At 43.0% G+C, this 19,872-nt stretch overlaps 1 protein-coding gene and 1 pseudogene across 4 annotated transcripts in view; one reads left to right on the forward strand and one right to left on the reverse strand.

Moving 5' to 3' along the window:
* The window catches only part of GALNT10 (polypeptide N-acetylgalactosaminyltransferase 10), a 234,280-nt gene that overhangs the window by 136,019 nt on the left and 78,389 nt on the right, over positions 1-19,872 (forward strand). For all 4 annotated transcript variants that reach the window (XM_024247617.2, XM_024247618.3, XM_024247619.3 and 1 more), the window contains one exon: positions 7,165-7,331. In XM_024247617.2, the coding sequence (XP_024103385.2) occupies positions 7,165-7,331 (167 nt within the window). The remainder of the gene's footprint in view (positions 1-7,164; positions 7,332-19,872) is intronic.
* On the reverse strand, positions 15,053-16,119 carry LOC100449385 (heterogeneous nuclear ribonucleoprotein A1-like; annotated as a pseudogene).

Here is a 19,872-nt window from a genome sequence, read left to right on the forward strand (position 1 = left end):
AAAGACCCTTTGTGATTACATTGGGACCACCTAAATAATCCTGGCTCCTCAAACCCATCTCCAGTTCCTTAACCTCAATCACGTCTGCAAGGCCCCCTTTGCTATGTAAGGCACACATGTTCACAGGTTCCGGGGATTAGGGCATGACAGTCCTTGGGGGCTGCTACTCTGCTTACCACACCTGGTTTCTGGCTGAAAACACAGGTGGGCAGTTGTTCTTTCTGAGCCTGCCTGGTCCTCAGGTTCGCTCTTCTGGGCCCTGGGAAAATTCCCTATCCTCCCACAGGAGCTGATGTCCTCAGCCAGAGCTCACCGTGTTGGTACAATTCCTGAGACTCCCCCTCCTGCCTGGACCCTGGCCTCCCTGCAGGCAAGGGCAAGAGCATTCCTGCAAGAGAATCACACTGCCCTACAGCTACAACGCAAGAGACATGGAGACAAAAGAACTTGGGATATGGTATAAAAAGACTGAAGTTGAACTCTGGTATCATTTATTCATTCAGCAAATATTTATTGATCACTGTGTGCCTGATACTGTGCTAGGCTAAGCATAAAAATTTCCCTCATCATGGAGCTTACATTCTAGGGAAGAAGACAGACAAGTAAACACCCAGATAAAATACATAAAGTGCAATGAAGAAAAGCATAGGATGCTAGGAGATTGAATAGGGCTCAGCAAACTTTTTCTGTAACGGGCCAGATAGTAAATGTTACAGGCTTTGAGGGCCACATGGGGTCTCTATTAAGTAGTTTACTTTGATTTGTATGTTATTTTGTTTTGTTAAACCTCTAAAAGTTAGCCTGGCATGGTGGCACCCACCTGTAGTCCCAGCTACTCAGGAGACTGAGGTAGGAGGATCATTTGAATCCAGGAGTTTGAAACTGCAGTGAGCTGTGATTGCACCACCACACTCCAGCCTGGACAACAGAGTAAGACCCCATCTCAAAAAAAAAAAAAATGTAAAAGTCATTTTAGCTTGAGGGTCACACAAAAAGAGGCTGCCGGATTTGACCTTGGGACCATAGTTTTGACTGATCCCTGGGACGGAATATCAGGAGGGACCTACCTACAGCTGGGGAAGCAGGGGCCGGGAAAGACTTCTGTGAGGAGCCAACCTTCAAGCTAGGATATGGAGGTATGAGCAACAGCCAGCCAGGCAGTCAGGTGATGTATGTAGCGGGGGCAGGTATGGACAGGGAGGTCAGGAGAACCCCTGCTCACATTCGAGGAACCAAGAGGAAGCCCCATTTTTTGGTGCTTCTCCACCTCGGCAGGTTCCTTCCCCTCATTGAGCCTCCCTCAGCGTCCCTTCCTCCTCGCAGGCTTGTCTTGAACATTACCTGAGATCCTGTCAGGTACTGAAACCAGGTATGGCAGGCAGAATGCTGCTACCACCCCCTACAATGTTCAGTGCTTCAAGCCCCATTACGGGGGCAGGGCTGTATTACACTGTGGAGTGCCGCAGCACTGGGAATTCCACCTTCTCCTGGCTGCTATCTCTGCCTTGAGCCTCAGCACCTTCTGTGAAATGAGGATGGAAGCCCTGCCTTGCCTGCTCCCTGGGGCTCTGGTGAAAATTTGTATGTGAAAGTGGTCTGTGAATGTCAGCCTCATGGTTGAGAGGGCAGGCTGTGGGGTGAGTACCAGGTCCAGAGCCTACTGTTTTTAGTTGTGTGACTGCATACATTTCTACACCATCTCTGTGCTTCAGGCTCATTGTGTGTAACATGGGGAAGGTAATCATGCCTTCCATGTGGGGTTCTGTCAGTGTTGAGTGATGAGGCAGCGCTCTGTACAGATGCAGTGTCCCCAGCTGCTGGCAGGAGGGGCAGTGGGCATCTCACAGCTGTGCTTCCCACTGGGAATTGCCCTAGACAGCCTTGCTCAAGGTTATTCCCCCTCCCAGTGACTATTGATGCTTGGATATAAAGGCCAGGCCCCTTGTCTCACTCTAGGACCGCTTAGAAAGGCCTTCTCAGCTACAGAGTTCCTGGTAAAATGGGCCAGGGGCTCACATGCAGCCACATGGGGGCAGCCTCTTCCTCACTCCTCTACCTGTCTCACCTCTTTACAGGTGAATCTCCCCAGAGTGCTCCCCAAGAAGCCGTCAAAAAACAATTTTCACCTCAAGATCTGTTCCCAGGGAACCCAATATCTACCAGTTATGGATGTGAATATTTTGGGGTAATGATTCTCAAATTTGAGTGGGCATCAAAGTCATCCAGGGAGCTTGATAAAATAAAAATTGCTGGGCCCCACCCTGAGAGTTTCTGTTTCAAGTGGTCTGGGGTGGCCAGAGAATCCACATTTCTAACAAGAAGCTCTCGGTGATGCTACCACTTTCAGAATCACTGTTTTAGAGCTCAGTAAGTTGCTGCCCTCCTCTTATTCCTCTTCCGACCTAAAGCTAAATCATAAAGTTTATTGAAATCAAATTGATAAACCTTATTTCTGTAAAATGTGGTGGTGTGACCAAATCGACTTGCTTAGAAAGAAAGAATGCAAGGATCAACCATAAAATAAAATGAAGTCCTAGAAGGAGGGAAAAAACAAGATGGAAGATACGGAGATAAAAGCCAGAAATCTTTGGATTACTTGGTTTTTGAATTTGACTTGGGAACCATGTAAATATTTAATATAATTATAAAAACAAGATTAAGTCAAAACTAAATGCAGAAAGCAATCCCTAAAAATAAAGAGCTAAATGAAATAAATGAGCCCAATGTGTGTGAGTTGGTGGCCTAACCATGCAGAGAGGTGTTGTTTCAAGTGGCTTAAAAACATAAAAATTTGACGTAGATTCCTGGTTATATATATGCTAGAGACAAATATCTTAACTTTTCTGTAATCATATTCTTAGCCATAATATTGGTGTTGTTTTCTGAAACTATTATATATTGTAGAAAAAAGCAAATAAGTAGCTATATTAATGTTAAGAATTTATATTTTTAGCAAAAGCGATACAATAAAATCAGACAAAGACATAACAAGACAACTATAGACCAGTGTCCCTTATGAGTATTGATGCAAAAATTCTCAACAAAATACTAGCAAACCAAATTCAGCAATATATAAGAAAGATTATACACTATGACCAAGTAGGATGTTGCAGGAATGCAAGACTGTTTCAATATATGAAAATCAATGTAAATACATCATATTAATAAAATAAAGGACAAAACTTACATGATCATCTCAGTAGATGCAAAAAAAAAAAAAAAAAAAAGGCATTTGACAAAATCCAACACTTCTTTTTCCAGGATTAAAACACTCAGCAAACTAGGAATAGAAGGGAACTTCTCCAAGCTGATAAAGTGCATCTGTGAAAAACCCACACTAACATCTTACTTACTGGTGAGAGACTGAAAGCTTTTCTTCCTAAGATCAGGAACAAGATAAGGATGTCTGCTCTTGCCTTCTGTTTAGCATTGTACTGGAGTTGCTAGCCAAGACAATTAGACAAGAAAAAGAAATAAAAAGTCATCTATATTGGAAAGGAATAAGTAAAATTACCTCTATTTGTAGATGACATTATCTTGTACATAAGAAATTCTAAGGAGTTTATACAAAATTATTAGAACTAATAAATGTGCTCAGCAAGATTGCAGGATACAAAATTCTTATACAAAAATCAATTGTATTTCTACACACTAGCAAAAAAAAAAAAAAAACTGAAAGTAAAATATACATTTACTAGCCATTTTTCCAGAGAAGATGTACAAATGGCCAATAGGCATATGGAAAGATACTCAACATCATTAGTCATTAAACCATAAGGAGATACCACTTCACACTCACTAGGATGGCTATGATCAAAAAGATGGACAATAGCAAGCATTGGTGAGGATGTGGAGAAATTGGAAATCTCATTTCACATTGCTGGTGGGAATGTGAAATGGTGTTATCACTTTGGAAAACCATTTGACAGATCTTTAAAAAGTTAAAAATGGAGTTACCTTTGACCCAGCAATCCCGCTGCTTGCTGTGTACCCACAGAATTGAAAACATGTCTACATAAAAACTTGCACATGAATGTTCATATTCATGTGTTATTCATAATAGCCAAAAGGGGAAACAGCCCAAATATCCATTAATTGATGAACAGATAAATAAAATGTGGTGAATTCATACAATGGGCTATTATTCAGCTATGAAAAAGAAATGAAGCATTGATGCATGCTACAACATGGATGAGCTTTGAAAACATTACACCAAGTGTGGCCAGACACAAAAAGCCTCAAATATGAATCCATTTATATAAAATGTCCAGGTTAGGAAAATCCATGAACACAGAAAGCAGATTAGGGATTGCTAGCAGCTAGCTGGCAGGAGGGGAAGATGGGGAATGACCGCTAGTACACACAGGGTTTCTTTAGGAGTGATGAAAATGTTGTGGAATTAGACAGTGGTTATAGTTGCACAACTCTGTGAATATATTAAGAACTACCAAATTATAAAAGAGTGACTTTTATGGTATGTGAATTATATCTCAATACAAAGGAGATACAATATAAAATTAGAGTTCAGTAAAACTCAGTAATTCTCTATGTTAAATATAAAATTTCTGCTTAAACTCATAATGTATTGTTTAAAATATATTCGTACCAGCCTGGGCAACTTGGTGAAACCTTGTCTCTACAAAAAAATTCAAAAATTAGCCAGGCACAGGGTGGAGTGTGCCTGTAGTCCCAGCTACTTGGGAGGCTGAGGTGGGATGGCATGAGCCTGGGAGGTGGAGGTTGCATTGAGCCAAGATTGTGTCACTGCACTCCAGCCTGGGTGACAGATTGAGACCCTGTCTCAAAAAAATAAATAAAAAATAAAATATATTTGTAGTTCTGACTACTGGAAAAGCATAGAAACTATAACCAACCTAGTAGTAAGGAACACCCTTAGTGCTCATATTGCAGCATCCGAATGGTGATATTGATGATATTAAGATTAAAAGTTCCTTGGCAGAATGGCTGATTCCAGATTAGGGCAGGAAATGTGTGAGTTAAGCCTGGGGAATCTTTTCATATCTTTTGTCATAAAACAAAGAAGCTATCAGTACTCTGATCATGTCCAAAGGACTCAGGAGCCAACCTGAGAAGACTCCTTTTGGCTTAAGATGGGTTTATTTGGGAACCAGTAAGAATAATAACTGCATTGGATTGAAACACATTAATTATGTTTACATTTGTGAGTTAACATAATTGACCATCTTTGGAGGATGCTGGAGAACCAGCTCATTCTAAAGACTTGTAAAGAATCAAGAACTTACCCTGCCTTTCCTATACTTTGGGGTGAACGAATAGTTGATGTGGTAAAGTTTTCTCTATAGAAGAATTTCAGCTGGTAAATGAAGATGGAGTAATAGAATTAGAATGTAATCATTTTTCAAATTCCTGATGAAATGAAATATTTAGGCATCGATTATCACAAAAGGAAAGACAACTGGACACAATGTGTCTCCTAAGGGATCCCTGTACCACCACCTTTGAAGAGGCTGTCAGAATAGCTTATTGAATTAGGTCAAGCTTATAGATCTAACTACCAGTTTACAAGAACTAAAGGGGGACAGACAGAGGAACAGTTTAAAGGATACCACAGAGATGCAAGCAGCAAAATGCAGACCGTGGGGACTCCTATAGGATAAATGGCCCAGTTTCTTCAACAAACAAATCGAAGGGGGGAAAAAAAAAGGAGGGCATAAGTTTATGTATAAAAGAGACTTAGGAGACCCATGAGCTGTATGCAGTACGTGGACCTTGTTTTGATTCTGTTTTAAACAAACCAACTATAGAAAGACATAATATCAGGGAAATTTGCACACCAACTAGATATTTGATGATATTAAGGAACAATGTTAATTCTTCTGGGTGTTATAATGGTATGAAAGACGCACAAGGGGTAGGGCCTTCCACCCCTGAGCTTACCGTGGGGCTGGTGAAGACTAGAGCCCAGGGAGAGAGAGAGGAGGGGCTGAGCCATTGAAGCCCAGTTTATTCTTCCAAACTCATGGATAAATCATTTCTCCTCCATTGGAGAGGAATGTGTAATATGAAGAAACAAACTCACTGTTTTTTCCTCTCTATTCACACATGCAACACGGAATACTTCTGTGACCAAATGTGTGGGGCAGGGAGGGGGGCTCCCCCACAAGCAGTTCTCCAACACCAGCCTGGTGTCCTGTGATTCAATTCAATTCTGATACTACCTACCTAGAGCTAGAGTCAGATCCCACAGGTAAAGGGCTTGGTCCCACAAGATTATCCCTCACCCCCAATCTTCAGATGCCATTTGCAAATCCAGACCTTGGGTAATTCTGACCAGCCAGCTGTAAATTGGTGGTTCCCCTCCTTAGATTTGATTATCTGCCAGAGTGTCTCACAGAACTCAGGGGAACACATTTACCAGTTTATTATGAAGGATATTAGAAAGGATGCAAATGAACAGCCAGATGAAGAGCTGCATAGGGCAGGGTCTGTGGGAAGGACCTGCTACATTCTTGTGGAGGCCTCATCACAGGGCATGATCAATTATCATCACGATCTCCAGCTCCTGTCCCCTTCCTGGAGGATGGTAGGGTGGGGCTGAAAGTTCCAAGCTTCTAATTATGGCATGTTCTTTCTGGTGACCACCCCGCCTCCTGGAGCCCACCAAGAGTCACCTCATTAGAACAAAAGATGCCTCTGTCACCCAGAAAACACTAAGAGATTTAGGAGCTCTGCATCAGGAACTGGGGTCAAAGATGAAATATTAGAACATAAGATTTTCCTAGCACCCCTTTTGCTTAGGAAATGACAAGTTTTAGAAGCTCTGTGCCAGGAACCAGGGACAAAGACCAAAGTCTATAGTTCTTATTATAAATCACAATATCACAGCTGGACAGAGAGGCCAGAGTGTTACTGAAGGGCTGTCTTCCACATGAAATCACAACTATTCAAAGTCAGGGAGGTCTTTTATACATATCCCCGTGTGCTGTATATGCAGAGATTGGAGGTAGGACTTTGGGATGTCATGTGGAAGTTCCTATGTGACCAGGGTCTCCCTGGATTTCGCTTATTCCCTAAAGACTGGAGAGGAAGTGGGATTTGCAGTTAGCCAAATCCTATGCCTGAGTTCTCTTGGCAGGAGGAGAGCTGACCCTGTCCTCTGCCTCCCCTTGTGTTTCCCTCTAGCTGCAACAGCAAGCGCTACCTGGAGACACTTCCCAACACAAGTATCATCATCCCCTTCCACAACGAGGGCTGGTCCTCCCTCCTCCGCACCGTCCACAGTGTGCTGAACCGCTCGCCCCCAGAGCTGGTCGCCGAGATTGTGCTGGTCGACGACTTCAGTGATCGAGGTAGGATCTGTCCCACCCAGCCTCCCACCCCCTGTGCTTCATCTGGCGACTCACCAAAGGGATGGCAGGTTTTCCCTTCTTTAGCAGTGTCAACATATAGGCCATCATTGGCTAAATGCCTGGACCTTGCACTGTGCACACATTTTCTCATTTAATCCTCACAACTCATGAAGTGGCTGCCATTTTTATCCCCTGCATATCTGTTTAGAAATGTATTAACTGCAAAAAAAAAAAAAAAACAAACAGAAAACTTGATAAATAATAGCTCAAACAAGTGTAAGGATTCATTCACTTATCTGTCTCTATCTATTTATTAAATATTGCATAACAAGAGATCCAGGACTGGTACAACTGGCTGCTCAGTGCTGTCATCCAAGAACCAGGCTGTTTCTTTGTTTCTGCTTCCTCGTCCTCATAGTCACAAAATGGTACCTCTGGCAAGTCTGCCTTTCAGGCAGGAAAAAGGGTGGAGAGCAAAGGGCACAAAGCCTTCATCTGTCAAGGTTTTGCCTTCTAATTCAGGAAAGTATCCTGTAGACTCTCAGCCAGATCTCTGACATCTGGGCACCCCTATCTGCAAGGAAGGCAGGGAATGTGAGTGTTTTGGTTTGTGGCCTCTTTGGCGAGTTAGGAAAGGGAGAAGTGGATTGGAGATGTCAAGTAAGCCCAGCTGGGATTGCAGTGTCCGGCACACCATTTTACAGATGAGAAAACTGAGAACCAGAGAAGTTAAGTGACTTACCCTTGGTCACACAGCTCTCAGATAGTCATGTGGTGACTGAACCATATCTGGCCCCAAGTATGTGATCTTAGCTACATCCAGAGCCTCTTAGCTGTGAGTCTTACCCTGTGGAATAACTCTCAGTCTTAGGTTTAAGAGACACAGAGATGGGGCCAAAAGTGAAATCCAAGAAGAAATTGCCCTTCAGCCAGTGGCCTCAAGCTTATTCTTTGCATCAAAGCTTTCACCAATTGCAGCAAAATTAAGAGAAGCCCTTTCCTCTGCTCACCTTCTTGCAGAGGCGCTAATAAGCAGTGAAGAGAGGGAGTATGCGTGCACTCCAGAATAATTGCAGCTGACAGTTTCAGGAGTGGCTCACCTGCCCATCGCCCCGTTTTAATACCGCACTCTTAATCACATGCATTTAGTACAGAGGCCTCAGAGAGACAGAGAGAGAGAGGGTGTGTGTGTGTGTGTTTGTGTGTGTGTAGACATTTAACTCAGTTGTTACCCGGTCTATAAAGTCTTCCCTAACTCTTGACATACACTCATTCTCATGCTACCCTTTACATTTCCTTCCTTTCCCTTACCACTTATCACAGGTGGAATTAAAATACGTATTTGTGTGAACATTGGTGTGTTGTGTGCCTCCCCTACTAGACTGTCTATTCTGATTGCAGGGACTACCACATTGGTCCTATTCACCACTGATCCCAGCTCCTTAGGTATACAGTAGGTGCTTACTACATGTTTGATGAACCAGAGCCTGGTTCTCCAGTTTTCTTAGTACTTCCACCCTGGAAGTACTAACAGTAAGCCTCGAGCACACTATATGAGATTTATCTGTGTCCACAAAGCGAGGCCTATGAGCCTGCTGGTGGTGGGGGTGTGCCTTCCTCATCCCATAGTCCTGCCGTTTGGCAGAGAGCCTGGCAATATCTGTATCTTTGATCCTGGCCCTGCCACGTACTGTCTCTGTGACCTTGACCCAGTCACTTCCCCTTTCTGAGCTTTAGTTCCCTCATCTATAAAATGGGATCACAATAGTACCTACGACCTCTTAGGTGGCTATGACTGTCAAATTAGTTAACAGATGTCTATCAAGTGCTTAGGACAGTACCTGGCACAGAGTGAACATTAAAGATAGACATCTGAGCTTGGTATCATTTCTGTTATGGACATTCCTTATGGCTGGTGTGCAGGAAGGCGAGTCAGGGATGAGTATACAGAGGTGCATGCACAGGACGGATGTGTGGGTGCAGGTACATCTTTCCTTTCTGTAGGGAAGAAGATTTTTGCAAACTGTAAAACACTGAGCAAACAGTCTCTGGTCTCAACCTCTGCCTAAAATATCTCCCTGTCCCTTCACCCCTCTCTTTATAATAGCAGCCCCCATTTTGGGGAGAAGCTCAATATGCCAGGCCCATATATTCTCTCATTTATTCTTGACAGCAGCCTCTGAGGGAAGCCTTGGGGTCCCTCCTTTCAGATGAGGTGCCCAAGCTAAGTAATTCGCCCAGAATCACAGGCCATGGAGCAGCCCCCCTAAGCCTGTGGACTCAGCACCCAGACCCTGGCTCCACTTCTGCCTCTTGCTCCCTGTCTTCTGCTTTCCCTTTCCCAGTCTCCTCTCCCAACCTCATCCTTCTCCCAGCATGGGCTGCCACCCACAGGCCAAGGACAGGCCAAGGGCTCACAGCTGGGCAGCAGAAAGGGAAAAAAATGAGCGAACTGCTCAAGTGATTGATTTTCTGCAGCATAAACAGCCTCCACCACCTGGGGACAAACACCTGAGCCTTCCCTCAGGTACGGGCTGCCTGCTCTAAGCAGGCTCCTTGTTGTACTCCTTCTCAGGGCCACAGCAGCGGCAGTGAGGGCTGCGCTCACTTTCTCACACTCCCCAAAGACCCAGCCACAGCAGGGCTGTCTGTCCTGGAGCACAGCACACACCATGCTCTGTCCTGCCTCGGGATCCTGTGCCCTTCCTCTGCCTGAACGCCCTCTTCCCAGCTCTTCCAACGGCTGGCTCGCCTCATCCCATCGTCATTTAGGCTGCACCACTACCATTATTCACCATGCTGCATGCGCGGTTACATGGCTGTTTGTTGAGCTGTTTATTCATTGTCAGTCTTCCCCCACTAGACCACTTGTGGTCTAGAAGGAGGTGATTAGTAAATGTTTGTGAATGAGTGAATAGATGCATGAGGAGGGAGGGAGGAAATGTATGGCAGCTACCCATGCATACAGAAAACCATCACCAGCAGCAGGGCCATCTTCATCCAGCAAGACAGATGTGGCTGTGGAAGACACTGCAGTTCCTGCAGTGACTGGTGCTGGCCCACATCTGTGTTTTCAGGCTCGGGTCCCTGTAACCTGTTTTTCTGAAGCATCAGCTGCCCTGGGGTTGGGCTTGCAGCACTCAGCAGGATCCCCCTCTGGGTATCACAGGGCATCCGTCTTTCAGACATGGAATAAACCAGACCTAAGCCAGAGTCAAAACAAGCATCTCTCCTTGTTCAGTTAGAAAAGAATTTCAAGATCATTTAGGCCAGTGACTTTGTGCCTGCTCCTCAGAGCAGCAGAGGCCCCAGAGAAGTCTCAGGAAACGCTGTGAGAAGTATGGAGAACCTCACAGGCACACGTGGGGTTCAGGTGCCTCTCCTGGTGTGGTCTGTATTTACTTTCTGAAAAAGTGTTCACTAGGGGGAGTTACACTGCTAAAAAAAGTATATGAAAACCACTGTGTAACTCAACCTGCTCATTTTACAGATGGGAAGCCCGAGGCCTGGAGCAGTAGGCAGACTTAACCAGGAGCACACAGCCAGCTGGTTGCAAGAGAGGGACAAGACCCCATATCTGGGCCACAGTGCAGCCTTGTCCCCACTTGCCTTGGGTGGTTAAGTGTCACATCTGCAGAAACGCGTTATTCCTATTTCCAAGGGCACTTCTTAATAAATTACTTTCCCATTGTATTACAGTGCAAACTTTTTGCCGAAAAGAATTCATTATCAAACATGATTAGTCCTGACCTATAATGGTTTGTACCTCTAAATATCCCAATTTCCTCAGTGTTGTACCCAGTGGTAAAGATAACAGAATAACCCCCTCCCCCACCAATAAAGTATAACAGTCTTGACAAAGAAAAGGTACACTTCATAAGAAGATCATTCTCTAAGTGCATCTGTTTCTCCAGAGAGCAAAAATATTAATTCAATGTGGTGCCATACCCAATCCTAAAAACATAAAGAAAAATAATACTGTCCCATTTCACAGATGAGAATGAAAACCGAGGCCCCCTGATCACTGCCCTTTTTTCTCAACCAATTAGGCACCCAGCCCAGAGGAGGACTTCCACCTCACACCCCTCAGACTTGCACCTCGGCTGTCATGTTTTGCAGCCTGCATTTTTCAGAAAAGCAATCATTATTCTTGTTTCAAGAAGAAATTCTCAAGGCAGCTTTGGAAGAAAACTTACTCAGCAGTGATTGTTTTAAAAATGAGATTTGGGAGAAACAATTTCAGAATTATGGAGAGGCCTGTCTAAAGTACGGCAAATATGGACCATCTTACAAGACAGATTTCTCTGGGCTACATTAGCAGAGGCTGTTCTCAGAGCTGAAATTCATAGATGCTAACTATAAGCTAGATTGGCACTGCCTAGCAGAAGGCATTTTCCTCTGAAATGAATCTCCTCCAGGATCCTCAGGGCAACTAATTGTGATTCAGCTAAGGGTCGAGACCTCAGGTAGGAGACAAAATTGGAGCAAATGAATTCTTGAAATAAGATCCAGAGCTTGTGCGGGCAGCATCAGGGACTGGAGTGGAAGCAGAAGCTGACACCGGAATAATCCTGGCCCTGCTTACAAATAGAACACTGCACTTTGCCAGGGGTCTCCAAAAGCTCTTCAAATGCATGAGCTTTGCTCAAGGATTAGGAGAACATTGAGGTGTTTTTGCACATGTGGAAGGGAAAGATGGGGGTATAGGCTGGCAGACCTGTCCCCGGGTTGCACTGCCTGGGTGGCATGTTTTTATGAGGAAAAACAAGAGAGGTCTTGTTCATTTGTTTGTTTTTATTCCTTTTCTCCTTAGCCTCTCCACTTTCAAACAGTGTTGTTTTTCCAGAAAAATTAGTTATGTGGTAATGGAAAGAATTACTGTATTTGGATTAACTAGAGGCTGCCTGGAATGATGAGGTACAAAAGTGACAGGCTATGGTATGATCTCATTGACAGCATTTTCTCCAGCTCAACTCCCTTTCTACAAACAAACAAACATAGGGAATGGTTCCCAGCAGAAGTTCTTAGCAGGTGTTTGCAGAGCTGTTGAAAAGTTGTTGGCAGTGATTGGTGCTGGAAGGAGTATAGACAATGCTGGGCCCGTTAGTTCACATGGTAGTGAGCTCACCTCACCCATGAGGCCAGGGTCAGTAGTCCTCTTCCCATAATGGGCTTATTAACTCTGACCTGCACTCTCACACCATGCCAGTCATGGGAACACATCACGGAAATCCATTTTGCCCCATCCCTCTTTGCATTTCAATACATCACTCTTGACACTGCCTGATAAGCATCTATTCCCCATTTCTTGTCTTCTCTCCAGCAGCCTTAGTTTGCTTCTGACACCACCACAACTTGTTAGCATGGCCATTTCCCACTTACAGTTTATTGCTTGGGTTCTTTCACCTTTTTGAGTTTTTTTGCTGCTTATTTTGTTTTTCTCTACATCTGTTCTGATTTATCAAAGTAATTCATATTCATGTATTCAGCAGTATTCATGACATGACTCTGTGCCACATGCTGTACTTTGTGCTGTGATATAAGAGGAATCAAATAGGCTTCCCTCGACGGCTCCAGTAGGCCTAGAGGAGGTAAGGGGCAGTTGTAAGACCGTGAGACCATGAAATACGTGCTGCCTGGTGAAGGTCCAGGCAATGTAGAGTACAGAGAACAGCAGGGCAGACTTTCTGAGAAAATTCCAGCGAAATTTAATCCAAAGGGTTGTAGATATTACTCCTTGGGGTTAGGGAAGGGAAGAATGTTCCAGGCAGAAAGAGCAGGACAAGCACAGGCTGGGAGTCGAGGAGAAAATGTGGGAAATGCAGAAAGAGCCGTCCATAACCTTATCACCTGGAGGCAATTAGTATTAATATTTAGGCTTTTCGCCCCAGTGTTTTTTCTTTTAATAGACCTTATTTTTTAGAACAGTTTAGGTTCACAGCAAAACTAAGTAAAAAGTAGGTACGTCCATGGCCATACTACCCTGAACATACCCAATCTCATCTGAAAGTACAGAGAGTTCCCCACTGTCAAAATCCCATACCATAGTGGTACATTTGTTACAATCCCTGAACCCACATCAATACATCATTTTCTCTTAAAATCCATAGTTTATATTAGGGTTCACTCTGGTGTTGTACATTCTATGGACTTGGACAAGTGTACAATGACATATATCTATCATTATAGCATCATACAGAGTAGTTTCACTGCCCTAAAAATCCTCTGTGCTCCACCTGTTCATCCCTCCCTTTCCCTAAACCCTGGCAACCACCAATCATTTTACTGTCACTGTAGTTTTACTTTTTCCAGAATGTCATGTAGTTGGAATCATACAGTATATAAAACCTTTTCAGACTGGCTTCTTTCACTCACAGATATGCACTTAAGGTTCCTCCATGTCTTTTTATGGCTTGATAGCTCATTTCTTTTTAGTGCTGAATAACGTTCCATTGCTGGATATACCACAGTTTGTTTATCCATTCACTTACTGAAGGACATCTTGGCTGCTTCCGAGTTTTGGCAAATATTAGTAAAACTACTATGAACATTTGTGTACAGGATTTTGTGTGGACATAAATTTTCAGCTCACTTAGGTAAATGCCAAGGAGTGTGATTGCTGGATCATTTGATAAGAGTATATATAGTTTTATAAGAAACTGCCAAATTGTCTTCCAAAGTGGCTGCACCATTTTGCATTTCCACCTGCAATGAATGAGAGTTCCTGCTGTTCCACCTCCTCGCTAGCATTTGATATTGTCAGTGTTTTGGATTTTGCCAATAGCTGCTTACTGGTCTCTCACTTTTATTTTCACTTGAATTTTCTGATGACATATGATATGGAGCATCTTTTTGTATGCCCATCTGCCATTTGTAAATTTTCTTTTTGTTCTCAGTGTTTTATCATTTCTGTTTTCTTTTTCATACCCTCCCAATTCCCCTCCAGTCCCACCCCACTGAGGAAATTAATGTTCGCAGTCTGTTATGTATCATCCCAGACCATTCTTTATAATCATACTAACATATAGCAACATGTAATAAAAAGAACTCATGTTTATTGAGCTTCTACTGTGTGCTAAGTGCATTCACTCATTTATTATCACAGCACTATGGTAGGTTCTGTCATGCCCAGTGTGAAAACCATACTGGCCTCAATGATATCAGACCTCTTTTTTCTACTTATAAATTTAATATTTTTGTCCCTATTTTACAGATGATAAAACTGGGATGCAAGTAAGTTGCTGATGTGTACTTAGCTCAAAGAGGCAGAGCTTTGATTTAAAACCATACATTCTGATTCCAGAACCTTTACTCCTAAGCCTTACATGCTTTTTCCCCCTTTTATTGGGATCATACTGTAGACATTACTTTGCAACTATTTTTTTAAAAGACACATTTATTCAGCGTCATGATCAGACTATTACATTTAGCAATCAACAGCATGGGTGCAAAAAAAAATCGACATTAAAACCCTTTGTTCGAGTGCTTTACACTTTCCACAGAACAGGGACTAAAATAACCTGTTATACAGTTAATCACAAATACAGTCCTTGAGTTTTTTGCCCATACACATGAGTATTTGTCTAAAACATGTCTTCTTTGTAGCAGCTAGGCTCTGCCACCATTGTGCTTGGCTGAGTTCACAAATTTGATATAACCTGTAGCTTCCCCGTCACTTCTCTGGCTATCCTCTCCTGCTAAGCTTTGTTTTCTTGCAGTAATTAAAATCTTCTGCCACTGCCATGGCTACTGCTGGTACTGGAACTTCCATAGGCACCTTGGTTTCATGGTTTGGCAAAGTATTGGCCTCCACCACCATAGGGGCCAAAGCTTCTGCCTCTAAAGTTGCCTCCCTTCATGGGTCCAAAATTTGAAGACTGATGGTTGTAATTGCCAAAATCATTGTAGCTTCCGTCACCTCCAGAATTGCTTCCATCATTACCAAATCCATTATAGCCATCCCCACCGCCACCATATCCACCACCACCACGGCTGCCACCAAAGCCACCACAACCACTGAAGTTTCGTCCATGACCAAAGTTGTCATTCCCCCTAAAACCACCTCCACAACCACCACCAAAGTTTCCAGAGCCACTTCAACCTCTTTGACTGGATGAAACACTACCCATCTCTTGCTTTGACAGGGCTTTCCTAACTTTACATTTGTGGCCATTCACAGGATGGTATTTCTGAATGACAGTCTTTTCCACAGAGTCATGGTCGTCAAAGGTTACAAAGGCAAAGCCCCTTTTCTTGCCACTGCCTTGATCAGTCATGATTTCAATCACTTCATTTTTCCATACTGTTCAAAATAATCTCTTAGGTGATGTTCTTCAGCATCTTCTTTAATGCCACCAGCAAATATCTTTTTCACAGTTGAGTGGGCACCTGGTCTTTGAGAATATCCTCTTGAGACAGCTCTCTTTGGTTCCACAACTCTTCCATCCACCTTGTGTGGCCTTGCATTCATGGCTGCATCCACCTTTTTCACGGTGGCATAGGTGGCAAACCCACAGCCCCTGGAGTGCTTGGTGCTTGGATCTCTCCTTACCACACAATCTCTGAGCATTCCCCATTGCTCAAAATGCTCAAAAATTTGAGACTGAGATTTGAGACCTCAGGCTCTCATCAGTTGTTTCAAAACTCAACCCTCCATTGAAAAGCGTCCTCAGCTGCTTGGGCTCTTTAGCAGACTCTGACTTAGACATGATGGCAGTGGGAGGAGACTTTAATGGTGCTTCCTCAGTGGTGCCCAGGGGCAGAAAGCTACAACTTTTTTTTTTTTCTGTTAATGTATCACAGCCATCCTTCAGGTCAGTAGTAGAAACAGAGCAAACCCATTTGTCTTTTAATAGCTAGATAATATTCTGTAGTGGGAATCTACATTTAGCCCCTTTTTATGGGCACTTTGTGGAGTGAACATTCAATCATATACAACTTTGCATCCTGGTTTCTTTCACTTAACTTTTTACAGTCCCTTCCCCTTGTCATTGTGAAATGACTACCCATCTCTTCTACTTTGAGACAATGGTGACATAGAGACAGGAGTCAAGCAAGACCGGAATATCAGCTGTATTGTTGCAGAGGCTGATCCAGAGAACACAATATGAATCTCTTTGTACCCCTTTTCTTCTGAACTGACTGACCCAGCGACAGGCTTAGCAGGTGTGGAACCATGGCCTTGCTGGCAGGGCAGCATCGGCCAATAAGCATGGCACAAGGAGGACAGATAAAGCCAACCGTGCAGGCACAGTGACTGTTTTTACTTCAGCCTGTCCGGCCTCACCTCCACAACCTCACTTAGAGGTGAAATAGTTTCCCGCTATGAAAGTACAAGGGCAGGGGAAGTGACTTCTATTCCAGATGATGAAGCTGAGGCTTAGAGAGATGGTTGGGAGGTGGCCTCAGCTGCTTACCTGCCCTCATAATCATCTCCTCCTCGTTGGGAATTGCATTGACAGAAGAGATTGATCGTCCTGACAACGGGCTCAGTAATCTTAAGAATCCCACATCTCAAGTATCAGTCTCCAGGGTGCCTTACCACTAAGGAAATCTACAGGCTTTCTCGATTCTCTTCTCCTTTCACATCTTTGACATCCTAAATGCTTCTCCCTCAGACTCCAAAGGAGAGAACAGCTAAGAAGATTAAAACTGTTACAGAATATCAATTAGTTTATAATGAGGGAAATCTATAAACCTTTTGGTGGATATCTGGTAGAAACACAGGATGCAAGAGTCAATATATCTATGGGATATTTTGTGCATCTTTAAAAAAAAAAAAAAAACCCAGGATTTTGTGAATCAAGTACTGTATAAATGATTTACTGGGAGAGCAAAAAAAAAAAAAAAAAATCAAATAAATCACTCAGATTACATCTGAAGAATCAAAAGCTCCAATGTTTGGGAAAGAGTTGTTTCTGTAGTGGAAAATAGCTGCATTATATTTTCAGAAAGGTGACGCTTCTATTGACATGGGTGAACCTTCTACATTTTAAAAACTTGGTGCAGTGAGAGTGTGGTAAATCAGGGATATTCTCCTGATTTTCTTATGAGGATTAAAGTCTAACCTTTTCCACCATTTTAGTGTTTCCTTAAAAACATAGTGTGGGGGAGTAAAAGCCAATGGAACACAAGATTGGGGAACCTTGGATAATGTCCCCAGGGAGAGGGCAGAGGAACTGCCCCCTTCTGTCATAGTCTTCCTTCGGAAAGCTCCTGGCCCTTCCTGCCAGCTGAGGCCGGATGTAAATTCTTATCTACTCAGGGTTTGAAGAGAGATGAGATTTGAGGCTGAAATAAAAGTATTAGGTTGGTGAAAAAGGAATTGCAGTATTTGCCATTACCTTTCATAGGAAAAGCCACAGTTACTTTTGCACCAACCTAACAGCAGGTTCCTTAATAACTAACCTGGTCTGGTGCACACCAGCCAAGTCCTATTCCCATCATTCACATTCTCAAGCTCAGTAAGTGGGGAGCTGAAAGTGCTCATTTGCCTGCATCACAGAGGGAAAAAAAGCAGTCATAGCAATAATAATAATGCGACACAGCACCTATATAGCACTTTCTATGTGCCAGGCACTGTTGTAAGTGACTTAAATACATTATATTTCACTTTATAGGAAGCCTCTTTATAGACAACATTTGCCTAAAGGAAAAATTCACATTTAGTAGAGCATTCAAACCAAAATCCAAGAGATTCCCCTTCTCTGTGTGCCCCGCCTGCTAAATAAAACAAAAACTTTTAAATGGTGATATGAAATGGCTCCAGCATGACCTTTGATACATGTAGGTATGTTCTTCTGTTTTCATTTGTTATAAATTCTCTAAATAATGTTGGTTCTAGCAGGCAAATGAAGCACGTTGGCCAAAAAGTAGGCATTAGTTCTAACCTACTGCCTGACCCAACCCACGGGCAGCCTCAAAGTAAACCCATTGCAAACAGAGATACTTCAGGGATTTTTCCCAATTTCGTTAAAGAACTTCCAGTCCCTGAAGCTTTCAAGCACATCTTTATCAGGCAACCACAACTCCAGAGTCAATTATGTTTTGATTTGAATCTGGAGGCACCTTTAGAGCTGTTTACATCAGAGGCTTAAAATGCTACCAATTTTCATAGCCAAAAATAGGCAACAGTTGACAGCTCTAAAGATCAAGAAGGCCAAATATACACATTTATATATCATTTATTTATTTCAAATTTTTTTAAAAAGAAAATTCCACCACCGTACATTAATATAGTGTTCGTGGGTATTGAAAGTTTAATTTCTTTTTTCCCTATTTTTCTCTTGTTTTACTGTCTCGAATACCGAAATCTCATGAAAATTGAATTTTTACATCATTATAGAGAACAAAGAAATAGACGCGTGTTAAGGGCAAAGTAACATCCCTTCCTCTCGTGTGATTTAGTGACGTTAGTTCCTGTAAAGTATTCACAGATGCAGGCTGCCTTTTCCAACCTTTGGGGATCCTCATGTTCACTCAGTTCCTTCACCTAAAAGACAAAAATGCTCATTCCTCCTAGTATAATAATAAAATTATTTTATTTGCTTACTTTATAAATGCAGACCTCTTCAGAGATGCCCACCTTATTTATAAGCAACCAGGAATCTCAAAATAACCAATAACTTCCTGTCATCTCCTATTTGTCCTCCACTCCTGGGTTTGTTAATGAATGAGATTTATTGGGCATTGTTAATAATCTGCAGTGAAGGTGAAAGCAGGTGCAATTATAAGGCTATGCTTTCTGTCCAGTCTTCTCAGAAATTGTCTTTTTTTTCCTATATGCTGTCAGAACATATGGTTTAGAATATTCTAAATAATAACCTCACTCCAGTCTCTGTTAATAGAAAACTCAAACTAACAATTACCTTCCCAGAGCCTCCACACCAGCTAGCAGATTTGTCTTAACCAGGCAAGAGGAAAGACTAGCCCTGACCCTTCACAGCACTCACGTTCTATTGCCATACAACAGAACTTGAACTCATGAAGGAATGAAAATGACCTGTAAGTAGACCTTCTTCCTGAGCAAAGTGATGCCGAATATTCTTTGTAGTAGACACAAACCCCTGTGTTCTTTCCCCCTGTAGGCTGCAGGGGGATGGAGAACGTAGTCAGGATGCCAGCTGGGTCCTAAGTCCAGATGTGCCTCAGACCAGTCACACCCCCTCCTTTCCCCATCCCATGAGCCAGTACATTCTCTTCTTATGTAAACTAGTTGGAGTTGATCTTCTGTCATGACTAACCCCAAAGCCATAAGTACTGTCTTCCCTTTTGCGGGTTGGGTGAGGACTGAGTAAGGTACTGCACCGTGACAGGGCTGGGCACATGGTCGTCATTCCTTCAGTGGTTGTTGTTAATGATGCTGTTGTTATGGTGATGCTTGTTATTATTACTGTTACCTGAAATGCTGCGCTACCCTGTCTACCTCAAAGTCTCATTATGGGAATGAGATGAAATTAAAAATGCGAGATTAATGAGCTAAACAATGCAATGAGGACGTACAAGAGGGTGCTGATTTTCACAGAAGGAGAGAACCCTGAGG

Source organism: Pongo abelii, chromosome 4, assembly GCF_028885655.2.
Source record: "Pongo abelii isolate AG06213 chromosome 4, NHGRI_mPonAbe1-v2.0_pri, whole genome shotgun sequence".
Lineage (NCBI taxonomy): Eukaryota > Metazoa > Chordata > Mammalia > Primates > Hominidae > Pongo > Pongo abelii.